At 32.9% G+C, this 19,502-nt stretch overlaps 1 protein-coding gene across 1 annotated transcript in view; it reads right to left on the bottom strand.

Annotated features, from left to right (window-relative positions):
• The window catches only part of LOC126749200 (SRSF protein kinase 3-like), a gene marked incomplete at its 5' end in the record, with an annotated part of 130,290 nt that overhangs the window by 77,269 nt on the left and 33,519 nt on the right, over nucleotides 1–19,502 (bottom strand). Inside the window, one exon of the mRNA XM_050458886.1 lies at nucleotides 18,174–18,395. Within this exon, the coding sequence (XP_050314843.1) occupies nucleotides 18,174–18,395 (222 nt within the window). The remainder of the gene's footprint in view (nucleotides 1–18,173; nucleotides 18,396–19,502) is intronic.

Here is a 19,502-nt window from a genome sequence, read left to right as displayed (position 1 = left end):
TATCAAAGGGATCACATGGAGAAATGTGTCCACTTATCACTTCTATGGGTTTAAATTTGGTTACTGAGTGAATGGAATGATTATATGCTAGTAAAGCATACATAATTTTTTAAATTATAGGGATAATTCTTGATTATTAAATAAACGTATATGCTCAGATAAAGTTGAGTGAAGTCTTTCAATAACTCCATTTGACTGAGGATGGTTAGGTGAACAGAAATGTAATTTAATTTTATGTAAATTAAGAAGTTCTCTAAAAATAGTGTTTTTGAACTCCGTTTTTGAGTACCGTTGTCAACTATTATTTGCTTAGGTACAATGTGGTGACAGAAAAATATTAATAACTTGTCCACAATTTCTGTTGCAGCTACAGAATTAAGGGGGTACGCTTGAGCGTATTTTGAGAAGCTATCAATTATTGTTAAGAATTTAACTTGTTCTAATGTGTAGGTGTCTAGGTGTATTATTTCGAAGGGTTTCGATGCTGTTGGCGTTACATTCATTTGCAAAGTAACCGGGTTTCGTTCGTATTTGCTTCTTTGGCAAATTTCGCAATTATTTATGTATGTTTGGATTGTATTTTTTAAATGTGGCCAATAATAGCGTTCTTTAGTTTTCTGTTAGGTTTCATCGATACCGCGATGATTGGTCTTGGATTCATGATAATTTTGTATTATCTCGGGTATGTCGCGTTTACCGGTTACATCGATTAATTTTTTTAAACATCGTCGAAGTTTGAGAGAAGGCAATTTAAAAGTTTTTCGAATAACTTCAGAAAACTTTTCATAAACTTCTGGTTTTTCAAAATAAATATAATATTGTTTATCAGCTATAACATATTCTTTTATTAAATTTAAAATATCATTTTCAAAATTATTTTCGGAAATTTGAGCAGTAATTCTGCGTTTTTTCTCAAATAAAATTGAAATTTTTGGTTTGGCTGGTGAATGTACAATAGTTGAAATAAAAAGTTGATTCGCACCATAATTGACTGGGATATGGATTGGTACTCCGACAATAGGGTCTTCACTTTGATTCGTATGAACGGTCATGTCGTCATCATTAGGTGGTTGTTTATCAGCTATTTATCAGCTTGAAGTTGTGACTGGGTCAATGACTTGAAGCGTGACGTCATCATCTGGTTGAACCATGGTGGAAATTTGATCTAAATCTTCTTCTTCTCGTGAAGGTCCTTGTCCTTTCTGTAATTCTCTATTAAACTGTTCGACATAATCTTTAAGATCAAAACTGTTTGTTTCTTTAGTATGTATCTCTATTCATGAAAGGGCATCCGCATTTGTGTTTAGTTTACCTAACTGTAATTACTAATTATTAACTAACTAATTAATTACTGTAATTTTTTTTGTAAATTACATTATAGTCATCAAGTTTAATACGCCATCGCATTAATTTGGAACTAGGGTCTTTTAACGAAAATAACCACTGTAAGGGCTTATGATCAGTGATTAAATTAATTTTCCTTCCAAAGATATAAGGGCGGAAATATTTCGTTGCCCATACTAAGGCCAAAATCTCCTTCTCTGTTGTCGAAAAATTTCTTTCCGAATCATTGAGAGTTCTTTATGCATACGCTATTGGTAAATCATGCCCTATTGGTCCTTGTGATAGCACTGCTCCAAGGGCTACATTACTAGCATCCGTAGTGAGATTAAATGTTTTTGTAAAATCTGGATACTGTAAGATAGGTTTATTTACCAAAAGATTTTTACATAATTGAAAACATTCTACAAATTCTTGGGTATGTTCGCACCTTTCTTTAAACATTTAGTCAGTGGTTTTGTTATACGGGCAAAGTCCTTAATAAATCTTCTGTAATAGCCCAATAATCCCAGAAATCCTTTGATTTCTTTTGTCGACTTCGGTATTGGATATTTCTTAATTGCTTGAATTTTGTCCGGGTTTGGTTTGACACCGTCTGCTGTTACAACGTGTCCAAGATAGGCGACTTCCTTTCGTAAAAATTCGGACTTATCTAATTGTATTTTGAAGTTAGATTCTCGAAGTCTTTGATATACACATCTTAATCGTTCTAGGTGTTCTTGTAACGACGTGGAAAATACAATAATGTCGTCTATATAGACAAGACATTTTTCATTCTGGATACCTTTTAAAATATTGTCCATTACCGCTGGAACGTCGCTGGCGCGTTCTTTAAGCCAAAAAGCATACGCAAAAATTCGTAATATCCATGCTCTGTATTGAATGCTGTTTTTTCGATGTCATCTTCATGCATCTGGATCTGGTGAAATCCACTTGCCAGGTCTAATGTGGTAAAATAATGACATTTGCCAAGTTTGTCCAATAGATCGGTTATATCAGGCAACGGGTATTTGTCACCTAAAGTTTTAGCATTTAGTCCTCTAAAGTCGATAACGACTCGCCATTTTTGAGTGCCCGATGCATCTTGCTTTTTGGGGACAACCCAAATTGGTGAACTCCATGGAGAGTTACTTGGTCGAATAATTTTTTGTTGCAACATTTTATCGATTTGTTTTGCAACTTCGGCTTTGTGTACTTGAGGATAACGGTATGATTTGGTATAAACTGGTATTTCATCTGATGTCCGAATTCTATGTTTAATTTTATTCGTGAATGTTAAGGGGTCATTTTCATTATAAAATATGTCACTATATTCTTTAATTAAATTTAATATTTTAGTTTTTTCTTCTAAATTCATATGATCAGTTCGAAATTTAGAAAAATTTAATTTGCGTTGGTGTGAATAAACGCTTTCGTCATAATTATTTAACGAGATTGTTGGTCTTTCAAGGTCTTCTTTGTTAAATTTTTCCACCTCTATCTCATGTGAAAAGTCTAAAGTTACGGGTTCGTTGGTGTTATTTAATATAGTGGTTAAAGCCAAGCCTTTTCTTGCAACTGATAAGCATTCCGGGATCTCGCAGTTATGAAACTTCTGATGAGGTATTATAATTTCGCCATTTTTTACAGACGTTTTACTTTTTATAACTTGCTCGACTCGCGGTGCAATTGTTATGCAGTTTATTTCATTTTTAGTTTCTTGAAATTTTAATTTAATTTTTGCATAAGGTGTTATTAAATAACCTCTTTCAAAATCGAGTTTTGCTTGTAATAATTTAAGATTGTCAAGTCCTATTAAACCATGACAAATGTTATGAAACTTAACAAGATAAAATTTCAAATTTTGCGGTTCAGGCAAATTAAAAATTTTTAAAGCGGGAATTAAAGAACTAAATTGATGTGCAGATTTTTGAAAAACAGTTGACACTAAAAAGGGGTCATGAAAAATTTTATCAGCATAAAATTTGTCTGTAATGTTAGGGTCAATAAACGATTATGTTGAACCTGAATCAATTAAAATTTTTATTTTGGTTTCTGGAAACTCTATATAAGAAAGTTCGCTACAGTTTGAGAAATTAAAAGAAATTAATTGAGGTTCATGTGTCACATTTTGGTGTTCGTTTGAGAAGTTTCCTGAAAATTTTCATTTTCACAGGGTTCCTCAATTATACCTTACCTTGTTCAGAACCATATTGAGCAAAAGAGTTTTCGGTATTATCGTAGTCACAATAATTATAGGGTACATTTGTACAATTCTGTTGAGGGTAATAATATTGTTCTGGATAATATTGAGAATGTGTTGAATCATCAATATTATTTTCAGTTTCCGTATTATATAACTCTTCAAAAACAAATTTTGGAGGATTATAAATATTGGATGTATTTGGGGTATTTGTTAATGGTTTAAATTTTGAGGATTCTATTCCAGACATAGGGGTTGCTGGTGGTAAATGTTTTATTTGGTTTGGCCTAAATACATTTGTTGGTGGTTTAGTATTGCCAAATACTTGTGAGTTTGTGAAAAACTTTTGTGGTGGTCTATTAGGGTTTGGCCTAATAGGCACTGGTTGAGAGGGAAAAGTTGGCCGAAAATAATCTCTAAATGGTTGAGAATAAAAATTATTATGGTATTGTCTATTTTGATTTGTGTTATTTTGATAATATTGATTAGGTACGTTATACCTTATGTTATTTTGATTTTTTGGCATATTTAACAAATGTTTTGCGTTATTTTTTTGCAAGTAATGAATATTATGCTCTTGAGTGACAAACTGTAGAGCTTGCATAGGATTTTCAGGTCTGATGCATCTAATTGTTGTACCTAGTGGTTCTTTTAAACCTGATAAGAAAGTTTTTAAAGCAAGGTCGTTATAAAGAGATCTTTTCAAAATGTTTGCAACATCTGTCGTTTCATGTAAATCTACATATGAACACAACAAATTCAAAATATGTAAAATACGATCGTAATATTGACTTGGCTTTTCGTGATTTAATTGTTTTATCATAACCAAATCCCTGTTTAAACAAACTTCGTCCCTTTGATCCGCAAAATTTCTTCTTAGGGTCTCTTTTAACTCATCCCATGTACTAACATTTTGAATATTTATGACTAACTTAGCTTGCCCTGTTAACTTACTTATTAAAGAATTTAAAATATATCCATTTTGAAAATTAGCAGCATTTATTCTATCATAAAAACTATCAATAAGTGCATTGGCATGTTGTTAAATAACGATTTAAATCATTTGGATTTCCGTCAAAAACGGGAATGCAATTTAGGTATGTGCCATTTCTAAATTATTTGTAATTATAGAATTAAAATTATTATTAGAATTACTACTACTTGATTCTAAATTAGATTCTAAATTAGATGCTTCCGTAATTTGGGAAACAGAGTCAGCCGAGGGTTTTATTCATAATTTGTTAAAAACATCAATTATGTCTTCGACGTCAGACATAAAGAAAATGCAAATATTTAAATATCAATGCATTAAAAATTCAATCAATAGCACTTACATTAGTAGAAGTCCCATCTTCTGCATAACTCTAAGGGTGAGGCTCTGGTTAGGCAATGTACTCCCTTCCAATTCCTTATCCTTGCGAAGACAAGCAATGTTCGTCCTATCCCCCGATGTTTAGTCGAACAATATGTAATACACAGTTCTACGATAGATTGGGATCTTTTGATTTTCGAAAAAATCCACTCTGCGTTTCACAAAAAAGTCAACTTCACAACAATGTTCTTTCCGGTTAATTCGTTAAACGAAAAAATCGATCGGCGATTCGATTGATTTCCCGAAATCCGACCCGATTGCGCCAATTAACTCACTAGCTCGAAGATTTTTCTTTTTAAAAAAATTATTTTTCAAATAATATTACATTAGAGCTTAAACTACTTCTAAAGTATTCAACTGACTGCTTTAACAATGGGTGAACAAAGAATAGATAAACATGCAATATGATATGCTGAGCTAAGGGCTTTCCATAGAGGTAACTAGCGGTTACTATGACAACCGTCATGGCCAACGAATCAACAATCCTTGAGCCGCGTTACTATACTATATTTTAATATTAGACCAAATTTAAATTTCCAATATTTCGGTTTCCAATATTCAATTATTGCTAATATCAATTTTTGGACTAGATAAATAACTAAGCAGGTATAACAATAAATACAGTTCGCCCAGGATATCTGTGTTGATGAAAAGAATGCGGAAAAAAAAATCAGGTTGTTATTTAGTTTTTTCCACGTCTAAATCTTCGGAATTGCTGTTTATGTTGGTAGTTTTCGTTTTAAATTATAAACGAATTGTAGATTTGGCAAACCCTAACGGGCAACATTTTCAACACTTATTGATATAAAAACTGATATTTTTATATTTTTTGTTTTCTATCTGAACAAAATAAGATAAACAAAGATTTTTCTAATTTTCTCGAAAACGAATCGATCGATTTACAAAAATCAAACGTCAAAATAAAAGATTTCAAAAGACCTTTTAAACAGGCCATTACTCGATACCCCTTGCCATTTAAAATTTTTAAGGGGATGACCCTGGGGGCAGAGGGTGAAAGGGGGTGAAGTAATTTTAGGTTAGAGAGTTGTCCGCCTTGACAAACCTTTTCAAACAGTGGTTTTCGATAAATCCGTGGTGGGAAGTTTTCAAATGAACACCCTGTATATATATAATAGTGTTAGGCATATTTGGAAATAAGATAATTTCTTTTTTCGATCTATAGGGTTGCTTCTACCTTTTTTCGACGGAAGTCACTCACATGTATCTAATTTATTATTTATATCTTATATTAACTATTTTAGGTACATATATTTGAAAGTGAGACAAAATTATAAATATTTGTGATACCAATACCCTCCTATATAAAAGCATTCTTTATGAATAAATTAAATCCGTCAATTTGAATAGTGAATAAACTGTATTACCAGAGGAACATGAGGATATTTTGATTGAACTTATACAAAAATGTTATTTTGTTTACTGAATCAAAAGTCTTGAAATACCAAAATACGCGTGCGACCTATTTGTTAGTAAACGCAAAAAAGTCCAACCGCATGCAAACTAAAAAACCCACGAATCGGTTCCTCCCGATGAATCTCTGGTAATATTGACCCGTCTGCTGCGAGACGAATAGTGTTCTGCTTTGCTTTAACGATGCGCTGTTGCCAAATGCTCACCTTCCCAATAAAGCGCGTTAAATCCATTTCAAGCAAAGTGACGTGCTGATGATTGCTCTTAAAGCCCTCATATTCGACATATTGAGATCTACCAATCAAGTAGGAATGAAATAAATTAAATAATCTCCCTGAAAAACCATACTGAGTTAATTTATGCAGCAAAATATAGTGATCTATCCGATCAAAGGCTTTTTGGAAGTCGGTATAAATAACATCAAGTATATTAACGGGAAGTGAAGTATTAACATCACAGATGTGGTTAGACAGACAGGATAAGTTAGTAACACAAGATCGCCCACTAAAAAATCGATGCTGGTCTACAGAGATGAGTTCTTTTGCGTGACTAAATAGCGACCGACTCAGGATAATTTCGAAAATTTTTAAGAAGTTTCAGAGTAATGAGATTGGCCTGTAGTTCACGATTTGATCAGAGTCCCCATCTTTTAAAATAGGTATTATTTTAGCAGTCTTCCAAATTTCAAGAATCTGTTCTGTTGACAGTATTAAGTTGAAAATGTAGGTCAGCGGATCAGCCAGGACACCAATGCTTTTTAGTCGACACCCAGGTTTTTAAATTTCTAAAATTTTGATTTTTTATTTAAAAACCAAAAACATAAATAAAAAAACCTTTCCATACTTCTCTAGATACATCGATTTTAGAAACATTATATTAAAAAACCATTTCAAAAAAATAATAATAAACCTTTGCGAATGGAAATACAAAATTCAGGCATTTTTCTTATAATTTCTTGAACCGCCGATAAGTTTAGTACCATATGGCAACAACGCACGGCCGGGCTAGCATGAATCAAATCAAGAAACGCGCGACGCTTGTTCGGCCCGATCTGTGCAAGCGACGGTATCGGCTACTGTTCAACAGCACTTCAATATTATGTAAAATTGAAATGTTGATTGGGATTTCACTTATAAGTATTTTATTGCGAAGATGTTCCAATTTTCTGCACGTTGTTCTTTATACTATTAAGTTTTTCATGTTTATTTTTAAAAAATGGGAAAAAGAAGGAAGGTCAAAAGTTTATTATTCTAAACGAAAAAGTAGGAAGCCAAAAAAGGATCAGCTTAGGCCTAGAATGGCTTCAAATATGGAATAAGAATGCCACATTGCTTTTACTATTTATATATAAATGAAAATAAATTATTCATTTTGGAAAGAAAAAATTATAGAAAAATTAAAGATTTTTTATTTTAAATGTATACTACCTGTAGAATCATAGATCATAGGAACATAGGAAAACCCATGTAAATTTTAAGGAAGTCAATTATTGGCTTCCCTGTACATTTTATAGAGAAAATCTAAGATAACTTTTTGAAGAGACCAATCTGGCAAACCGTTGTGCAAAGTTTCAAAAAAATTTAATAAGCTAATCTTGAGTTATTCAATTAAATATAATTGCAAAATTAGCAAATTTTTGGTTTAGGTAAAACCAGACACCAGCCACCACCAGCAAACAATTTGTTATAAGGCTTTGTCAAATCTGACGTACAGCCGAATACAAGAAATGTTTTTTTATTTTATCAATCTCACAACCATACATTCAAAGTAAGACACGTTAACATTACTTTTTTATCTAAGTTATCTTACATTTTTTCTGTAAAATGTACAGGGAAGCCAATAATTGACCCCCTTAAAATTTACATGGGACTTCCTATGTTCCGCTCGGCGACGCACCACCCGGTATAAAACAGAATAATACAGAATCTCGTTATTTTTAAACGACACTGTAAACCGTCATAATTGCCGTTATAGGTCGGACCACAATGCACAAATTTATCACGAAGCACATACTCAACATCCCGAAAAATTTAACTTTTGGTGTGGTTAAAAATTAAACCTTACAAGATATATATTATACTTATATTACGAACATGATTAAAAATGACAATAACAATCAATACGTTGAAGACGAGTTGATGTTTCAGCCGGATAGTGCACCCCCTCAATAGGTAATAGCTGTCCGCAATTATTTAAATGAGAACTATCCTGGTCGCTGGATTGGACGGAGAGCCTCTGTTTAATGGGCCGTGCGGTTGCCTGACCTCTGGATTTTTTTCTGTGGGGTCCCCTAAAGAGTAAAATCTATCCAAAAGCTACCCAACCAGCTTCAATAGAAGAATTGCGCGAAAGGATTACATTTGAATGCCAACAGATAACTCCTGATATGCTACGAAATGTGCGACGTCGATTTGAACAAAATCTGTATTATTGCATAGAAGTTAACGATGGCCATTTTCAGCATTTGTTGGACTAGTGTTTATGTATGATTGTTATAAATTAATTGTTTGACAAAGAAATGCCATTATTTTCTAAAAAACTGCATTAAATGTTAAAATAGTCAATAGTTTGAGAACCGCTAAAGTAAAGTCCTTTAAAGTAGGTATAGCCGTAAAGAGAATCAAAAGATCTTTCAAAGAAGCTATAACGCGACCCACTATTCCATTTATAAAAAATTTAAAGAATAATACTAAATTTTTGAGGATAGTTCCACCCTAGCTAAGGAACTAAGGAATGACAGATGGGGGTGGTATTATACTGTGAAAATGTTTCCTCCTGGTAATCTAAATTGACGTGTCCGAGAGTTTGTGTTGATATATATACCGCCGTTTCGGTATATATATATATATATATATATATATAATAGTGTTAGCATTTTTGCAAATTAGATCATTTCTTTTTTCGATCTATAGGGTTGCTTCTATGTAAAAGCATTTTTTATGAATACATTAAATCCGTTAATTTTAATAGTGAATAAACTGTATTACCAGAGGAATATGAGGATATTTTGATTAAACTTATACAAAAAAGTTATTTTCTTTACTAAGACAAACGTCTTGAAATACCAAAATACGCGTGCGACTTATTTGTTAGTAAACGCAAAAAAGTCCAACCGCATGCAAACTAAAAAATGCACGAATCGGTTCCTCCCGATGAATCTCTGGTAAAATTGACCCGTCTGCTGCGACACGAATAGTTTTCTGCTTTGCTTTAACGATGCGCTGTTGCCAAATGCTCACCTTCCCGATAAAGCGCGTTAAATCCATTTCAGGCAAAGTCACGTGCTGATGATTGCTCTTAACGAAGAAGCTAGGTACACCGTCTACACCAGATAGATGTTAACTTATTTTTGAGTTTTTTACTAGCCAAAATAATCTGGGAAGCATCAACGTTGGAAATGTCAAAGTGGGGCACATTATCAGACGTCGACGAATGGTTAATAAAATTTGATTGTTTAAATGCCTCACCAAAGAACAGTGCAAAAGCATATGTCTTGTGGGTCTTTAATTACCACGTCATCGGGTAGTATCATCATACCAGGAATCCTGGTGCCAGCCTTCTTAGAACCAATAAAATTCTAAAAGCTAGATGGATTCAAAGAAATATTCCTTTCGGTGTTTGATATATACAACTTACATTGCGTATTTGTAGTTTGATAAGACGTCTAAGAGAATGGAATTTATTTTGAAAGAATGGAGAATTGTACATTTTAAAGTCCTCGAAAGCCTTTTCTTTCCTATAAATGTTTTTAATCAATTCTCAAAAATGATAATTTGGAAATCTTCTTTTACGTTGCTGCTTAAGAGGAATGTGTGCGGCAAATATGCCAGTCAATATATCATATAGGGCTCCACATGCATCATTAACGTTAGAGGATAAATACACAGTAGACCAGTCAGCTTCAAGGATCGAGTCATAAAGGAGATGGAAGTTGGCCTTTCTAAAGTTAAAAGAATGAGATAAGTTTTTATGAAGCTGAAAATTATGGACACGTTGGCCTGAGACAGTAAAATCAATTTCCAGTGCAGGGTGATGCAAATCCTCCAAGACAAAAGACACGTCACTATGAGAAACAGTACAGGTGAAGTTAGATAAAACAAGATCCAATAGTCTGTTATTATTGTTTAAGATGTGATAACACTGAACCAGATTAAAAGTGTTAGCAAAATTATTCACAGCAATAGACTTTTGACTAACATGATTACCTGTAGGTGAGTTAATAGAGAAATCAGACACGTTAAAATCGCCCACTATTATTTCATTATGGTTTAGCTTTGATATTAAGAGTGTAAAGTGATCCAGAAATTGCTCGAAAATTACAGATGTGATAGATGATGGGATGTACAAAACAATCATGTAAAATATCTGTAACCTAATAGTAAATTTACAGCCAACAACATCGATAGAGGGCACAATACTGTTGCAAAAATGAGACAATTCTTTAGAAACTCCACAGAGAACTCCGCCACCACGTCTGGCATTAACGGATTCAAATTTTCGGTCCGACCGGTAAACTTCATAAGTTTTTGGAAATATTTCACCACATGGTGTCTCGGTGATGCATATATGGTGTGAAAATCCTGAGCAATGGCGGCAAGAAAAAAAGTCTCGGTTTTAGTGTTAAGACCAGGAACATTTTGATAAATACAAGTTAAGTGGACATCACTAGCATGTGAAAATAAAGGCGAATCTAGTTTTTTGCTACAATTCTGGGGGATCTATTGATGCATCTTATATAAAGATTATATTCTCCTTCCTTTTTGTGTCGCTTTAACTCCGTTTTGGCTGCCTGCTTATTGCGCTGCCGAGGCGTCATGTCCGTCTCGATGAAGAATTTACCGACAATCTTCAATTTGTTCTTCAAAACAAGCCTAACATCGTCTGTACTATCAAGGATCAGCCTAACGCCCGTTACGATTGGGCTTCCCAAATTTACTAACAGCCAGCATATTGATGGCAGTTTTGCACAAGTCAGTCAACAGCTTCTTAGTCTGGACAACATCAGCTCTGTCTTTCGAATCAAAGTTAAAAATTATAATGTTGTTGGCACTTTTCTAGTGCTCATGCAGCTCACTTAGGATAGCTTCGTCGATTGGCGCCGGCGTGACACTCGTGCTAGGAGCTGAAATAGGAGGAGCAGACGTCCGACAGCTCTAATCTGCTAAGAGAGCAGGCAAGTTATGCAGAGTTTCTTCAAGAACAACAATACGTTGCTCCTAATGTGACAGTTCCCTCGATGGATTCTGAGTTGTGGTTGTGCATAGTGGTTTCCAAATCATTTATTCTTCTGATTAACTTAGGAATATTAAATAAACCTTCCCTGCAGAGGGGACAAGCAGTGCACCAGTTAAAAACAGAACACCTTGATTCTTCAGCCCCAATTTAAGCGCTTACAACTTGAAAAACAGCCGGTGACCTAAAACTAGATACGGGAGAGCCGAATTGAACAAAAAAAGGCGAATGAATTACTTTTCCCGATGAATAAAATTGAAAAAGAAAAACTTAGCAGAAACAAGTCGACTTTGACATTATGTGAGAATGATGTTAAAATCGATATTATACGTAAAACACAGCCGCGAAGATCAATACTACCGTCCAAACCATCGGGATCCAAAACATCAGGAGACTTGGAGCTTAAGGAGATGATAAAAGACCTAGAAAACGAAATGCGAGAGGTTAGAAGATCAGTAGATTTTCTCAGTGAAAAGTATGAGGAAGAAAAACTACGAACTAAGACTTTAACCGATATGGTGAATAATCTCTCTTAAGACAACCAAGTTTTGAGGGAAGAAGTAGAAAAGTTGTTGATCAGATCAGGAAGCTTGATAGAAATCTCTGCATTACCGGCCTTGTGGTTGACGAGGAGGATAAGGGGGCAGAAAACAAACTTAGTCATCTTTTTGATTTTTTGGAGGACCCTCTATCAGAAGTTCAAGTGGTTAAAAATATTAACACGAAAGCAGGTGTGAAGACCATTGCCCTCCTAAAAAGCAAGGAGATCAAACATGAAATTTTAAAGGCCAGGCGAAGGAAAGGAAGACTTACTCTGAGTATCATAGGTCTTGGCAATAAGACCACGCCCATTTTTATAAATGAGGAGATGACTAAGGAAAACTACACGCTTTTTAAGAAGGCAAAGCAAGTAAAGGGCTTGGGGTATCGATATGTGTGGCATCGTGATGGCAGAACCTTGGTAAGAAAAAATAAAAGCGATAAGCCAATCCATATCAAAAATGAGGCTATATTGGAAGAACTTTTTAAGTAATTTGTCTTATTTCCTTATTAGTCCTTTTCCTGGTCACGTCAACATAAGTTCCTTAGTATATAGGGTTGATAAAGTAAAATTGATTCTTTATACACTAAACCTTGATATTTTTGGAATAACGAAAAGTTGGCTTTCACAAAATGTTTTAGATAACGAAATTGAAATAGTTGAGTATGGTGGAGGAGTTGGGTTTACGTGAGGACAAATTTGAGAGTTCATAAAGTGGATTTGTTTTAGCAGTTTGATTTTCTATTAGAATCATTTAATTTTAAGTAAGTGGTTCAAAATCCGACTAGGTTTTCAAAGCAGAAAGCAAGTTTAATTGATGTCATAATTCTGTCAAATAAAAATCTTTTAATAGGTGATGTTGAACATAAAGATATGCATGAGCACTTCGACCATCAACTTATTGTCACATTTAGAAATTTAGATAGGGCTGCTTTTGATTCCGATCTTAACGCAGTAGATTGGGGTGAGGTGTTTAGTTTGACGGAACTAGATGATAAGGTACAGTGTACGCATACTCGTCCGCAACTTTTTGATAGGCATGCACCTTTCACCACGGTTAGGGTAACAAAGCCGAAAAGCCACCTTGGTTTACAGACGCTTTAAAAGAAATAAAAAAATATAGAAATTCACTACTTTCGCGTATAAAAAAACTAAATAGTCTAGTGTTTGGGAAGCTTATAAAAATATTTGTAACATGTCTACATCTACAGCTAAAAATGAAAAGAAGGCCTATATTAATTTTTTGCACAGACATAGGAATAAGAAGGCGCTCTGGAATGGTTTGAACAATCTTAATATTTATAGTAAAGCAAAGAGCAATTTTACTTCAAACCCACCGGTCAGCTTAAAAAATCCGGAAGGTTTACACCAGTTACAGCGGAGACCATTCGAGAATAGCTGGGTGGTAAAGTCACGGATCAAAGGTTCGATCTAGAACTGGTGGATACTGGTGGCGTATCTGAAGCTATTTCGAAAATAAAATCGAATGCCAGTGACATTGATAGTCTGTCATTAGAGATGGTTAAGATGTACTGTCCCAGTGTCATACCGGTGTTAACTCACATTTTTAATACTTGCATCGAGAAAGGTGAATTTCCCTCTTTATGGAAAAAGGCAATAGTGTTGCCACTGACTAAGATATCTAATCCGAATGATTGTTCTGATTTAGGACCAATCAGCCTACTGTCTGTATTGTCCAAGATTTTTGACAAGATTATATATAAGCAGGTGATTGAATACATTGATAAAAATAATTTGCTCTCGGAATCGCACTCAGGATTTCGTCGTGGTTTTAGTACTGTCTCAGCTCTTCTTGGAGTCTTGGACGATATTATTGATTATTACGATAAGGGCGAGACAACAACTTTAGTTTTGTTAGATTTCAGCAAGGCCTTCGATACTCTTCACCATAATTTGCTTTTGGCAAAGCTCTTTTCTTATGGTTTATTCCCGAAAGTTGTGCATTTTTTCAGTAATTATTCTAATGTTGTTTTTGGACCATGTCTTGATATTTCTAGTAGGTACAAACTGCAAAAAATACAAAATTCTTGCATTTACTTTGGTTATGGGGTAAGAAGACGGGATCACGTAACTTGCAAGCTGAAAGAATTAAACTGGCTCAATGTGCAAAATAGAGAAAAACTTCATTATTGTTGTTTCTTGTTTAAACTTTTAAAAAACAATTAACCAGCCTACTTACGTAATAAAGTTAAAATAGGAATCTACAGACATAACCAAACAACACGCACGATTTTAAAATTGTATATACCCCGTCACAGCACTGCAATTTTTCAAAGGTCATTTTCTTTCTGTGCATCAAAGCTAATAAATACATATAATATTAGTGACTATGTTAACAAGTCTTCAAAAATAGATTAAAAACAGAATTGGTTGAAACTCAATAATAAAATAGAGTACTTAATGACTGTTCAACTTAGGCTCAATTTTAAATTTAATTTATTTTATTTATATTGCTATTATTGTAGAATATCATTTTTTTTTCAAGTATTTGTATTGTTAAGTCAAGTCGGTCATGCGCTAGGTGAGTTTTTTTTCTTTTTTTAAGTCTAAACTTTTGTTTGTTTTTTTGCATATTAAGTTAGTTAAATAACTTTATATACACACTAACTTAATATACTTCTTAATCCGATATAAATGGAGATTTATAAAGACTATGTTAAACATCCTGATGAAATAGAAATATTGCAGTCATCTCCTAGTATACATATACTTGTTGAATTTTATAAAAGTTTTGTTGATGTAACTTAATTAAAATTATTAAAATTATTTTTTTTAAAGTAATTTCTTTACTTTAAAATATTTATATGAGCTAATCAAAGCACCCCGAAATAGGCACATTTTTTGCAATATAAATTTTCAAGAATATTAAAGTACGTCCAAAAAATTCTTATTTTTATTTTGTGACGACCGATTTCGCGATTACAAAACTTATTAAATCATCAAGCCGAGGACTGAAAATCAAAAAGGGGTGGAGGGGAAATTTATTAGGTCCTAATATGCACGCTCACTTATAAAAGAACTAAGGTACTTACATTAGTTAAAACGATTTTCTGTATGTTTTATTTGCTTTTTTGATAGCAGTTATAATAATATTGTAATTTTATGTGTACTCGGTTAAGTTAACAGCATTCGCTGCCCTTCGCCGAATATAAAATAAAGCCTAATTTATTCGTTTTTATTTTTTTTATATTGGGACCCAAATTTCTTGGAGGAACTAGTTGAATATTTTCTAGGATTTTAATTTGTGGTTTTAGGCGTGGTAATTCGAGTGTTTGTAAAATCGTTGTTATTTCGGACGCATCGACGTTATTTGGGTCATAGGAATCTAAGGACTAAACAATATCTAAGTTAAGGTCTACTTGGTTATTGTGAACACTTTCATGTTCTATAGAAATTAAACAAATTCGAGATAGTGCATTTGCTTTGGTATTTTTCTTTTTTGTAGATAAATTCGAAATCGTGTTCTCTTAATTTACATCTGGTTCTTACATCTTCAATTCACATCTTCAACAGAACTGTTTGAAGAGCGTAGTTGCTGGCATGTGTGGTCAAAATTAATGGTTTGGTGAAATTTGGATATTGTAGTATTGGAGAAATTGAATAATTTAATGAATTCGGTATTGTGGGCTATTTTGTGACGACAGTCCCCATTTATTTTTTTAGACAAATCGTCACACTTTTTGTTATTTTGACGAAGTCTTTTATAAAACTCCTATAGTTCCTTGTTACTATTATAATTATAACTTAATCAGGGTTCGGCTTCATGCCTTCGATTGAACGTGTGCAAATATCAGATTTTTTTTTTTTAAATTCCTACGTATCCAATTGGATTTTGATATTATCCCTCCAGTTTTTATGGTAATTATCGTTCCAAATTAAGTGTCGCGAAGTAATGAATTCTACCGAGTTTATCTAATATGTCGGAAATTAAGGGTAAGGGATATTTATCGTCAACTATGCGCTCATTGAGGTCAAACCCATTGGGCTGGACCAAGGGGAAAACGAATTTTGGGAAACGAAAATGTGTTGTTTAATTTCCTGTTTATGTAATTCGGGATAGCTGCATCACTCTGTAAAAATGGGATGTTTCGTTATCGGCTTCCATTTGATTTATAAAGGTAAGAGGAATTTTCTCGAAATAAAATATGTATATACTCTAAGCAGAGATTTCGAATTATGTCTTTTTTTGCGCGTTATATTGGATTAAGCGGAGATTTTTGAATTTTTTTTTTAAGAAAGTTATTGTGTTCAGGTTTTACTTTTTCGCGCAAAATTTATATCGTAGATGTTGATGGGTCAAAACTTAGGGTTTTTCTTAAATGTATTACTTTAGAAATTTCTAGATTATAATAAAATTTATGGGAAAATTGCCGTTCTCAATTGTTGCTGGGACTTCAACAACTTGTTGCGATCTAGGAGAAACTGTTATTAAAACTTTATTTAAACTCACTTAAGTAAAAAATCTCAAAATTAAGCGGATTGTATTTTGGCGGTTTTTATAAATAACTGGAATTTCTGTGTAAGGAGTTTTTATTTTCCTTTCATTAATATTTATGTTTGCATTTAACTTAATAACTTAACTTAGGCTTAATAAGTCTGCACCAATTAAACGGCCATATTTTTTGTGAAAAATTGAAAAGATTAAATTTATTGTAACCATTGATGTAAAATAAACTAAAAATATATATAGAAAAAAAAGGACAAAGATATAGACATATCAATAAGCAACTTCATTGTGATATGTTATTCCATGTGACGTTTAAATATTAAATTATTCTTCTTAAGGATAAAATATTTATAGCATTTATGTGTCAATTGTCAGTTATTTCAGAACTATCAAAATCATAGGCGCATGTCTGGATTGGTGGCTGTTATAATCAAACTTTTAATAGGAATTATGATTTTGATAAATATGTGCGTGTTGTCTACATAAAAATCTTGAGAATTATATTCATCGCAGTAATTTTGAGCTTCTATAAAACTATAATATTCGTCTTCGTACTGATAATTGTTATAATTGGTAGTTAATAAGTTTCCGGCTAAAATTAAGAAAATTTTCTTCTTAGGTTGTAAAAGCCTTGTTCTAAATTACTTGGATTTTTAAGTCTAACAATTAGCTACATGTGATTTTTTAAAACGCTGTCTTTTTAATTTTTAAATAGTCTTATAGAAATAGGGTCTTCGATCAGGCATAATACCTCTTACAGCCGCCCAAATTACATTTAATTTTATTTATTTCCTAATGGACCTACAATTTAACGTGGATTTCAAATCACGAACCAATATTGGTTATTGGTATTAATTAATTAATTGGTAATATTGGTATATTGGCACGTAACCAACCATGCCCATATAACAGGATTCGAACCTGAGACCACACGATCCCATCGTAAACATTTGCTCATGGCGCCACCGGAAGCACACCATTTTGAAGGTATTTTAAACCTCGCTATTTTCCTCAGTCCTGAAGTATCTAACTTGTGCTGATTTTTAATGAATAATTATAAATTAAAAACCCTATTTTAATATTTTGACATCAACGTCATATATCAGATAGGATGATAATAGTAGCTAGAACATTACAATTTCAATCGTAGATGCATAATGTAGATTCAAGAAATTAAGTTGCTTACTATTTAAGTAGCTTATTTTACTAAGAATTAGTAAAATAAGTTTTCTTAAATCTATATGAAATAATATAAGATAATGTGAAATTTATAACGACATAAACAACATTTTTAATTTACTTATAAAGGAAAACTAGTGGCGCTTTAGACCAAAAAAAAAATCTTGCATTAACCAAACCTTACTTGAGTCAGCCGAGATATTTTTTTATCTCGTTTAAAAACCATTTTTGGTTATCACCATTTTAGTTCTAAATTAATTCATTACAAATTAAAGTAATTTACCATTTTGATTACCATATTTATATACCGTTTGTTTCTTTGTAATACTATCTCCTTAACATAGAAAATATTTGTTTTTTTTTAGAAATGTTACTTTAATTGTTATTTTGGTAAAAATATCTTAACCTGCCATTATTTATTACTTACAGTGATGGGTAATCTCTCAAAAAAACGCTCTCGCTCCTAGAACCAGGGGGCGATAGGGATAATGAAAGATAGTCGGTTCGTTCTTTGAGGCTAATTGGCTTGTGTCTCCCAGAATTCTCCAACGGCGGGGACGGAAATCTAAATTCTTTGTGGAACCACTTTTCATTCTCACAACAATCACATCTTGTATTGTAAAACGTTGTATGGCATGTTTCCAGTGCTCTGAATTAAAAGAAAGTAGCAATTAGTATCTCACAAACAAAATAAAAATATAATTAAGAAAGAATTGAAAAATTGGCTTAAAGGCATAAATTCTAGTTAATAACGGTGGTCCACTTAAGGAATATCGATAGTAACGGGTCAGGTGTGTCGCTTTATATTGATTTTAAATATTCGTGTTTAAACAATTTCTAATATTTATTGCGTTTAAGAGTTCTATTAAAATTCTAGTTTTTTGACCATTTACTATTAATTTTTCGGTAGTATGCCGACATCACTCGTACTGCAGGGAAATCATCATCATCAATTATCAAACATCACCAAGTTAAACAATGAAGGCTTTCATATAGGAACAAATTTAAAATACGCTAAGAATGATTAGGTTTAGGAATAGGAAAATATAAATAAAACAGAAGTGGGATTGATGGGTTGATTCCTTGCATGATGTTTGAAAGGTTTACATCCTTTGAATCTTTACTTGTGGAGACATATTAGAAGTTTAGTTTATGCAGAGAAGCCACATACCCGGGCTAGACTATGCTTACAATATAAAGGTAGACTTCTTGAACAATTATTATAAACAGGTATTTTAACAGCAGTATTAATTTTTTTTTGTTGAATAAAATATTTTTTTTTAAATTATTGTCGCTTATAGCACAATAACACTATTAAATAAAAAAAAATGATATCGCGTTCAGGAAGCATCAGCGGATCTATGTTCATAGTACAATTTTCTTATTTCAAATAGGATAATTGGTATATTATTAAGTATTTTGGTAGAAAATAATGTTCTGAGATCAAGAAATACCGCATTTGCTATTTTTTTGTTTTATATACTTAGAAATATCTATTTTTTAAAGTTTAAAATAGGGTGTAATAGTATCAGTCTCCGTCTCGAGTAGTGATGGGCAGAGAACTCCGTCTCCCATGCTATCTGCAATTTGGTTGCCCGCTAATAACCGATGTTGCCCCGGGGAAGACTACGTCAGTGCACTTTGCAGAAGAATCGATGTCATTCATAGTAAAGTTTGCATTTCCATTCAAGATGCTAGCGATCGGATATATATTGGGAATATGATGTCAATGCCAAAGGCCAGAGGTACAACAACG

Source organism: Anthonomus grandis, chromosome 22 (genome assembly GCF_022605725.1).
Source record: "Anthonomus grandis grandis chromosome 22, icAntGran1.3, whole genome shotgun sequence".
Taxonomy (NCBI): Eukaryota; Metazoa; Arthropoda; class Insecta; order Coleoptera; family Curculionidae; genus Anthonomus; species Anthonomus grandis.
This window is presented reverse-complemented; position numbering and strand designations above follow the sequence as displayed.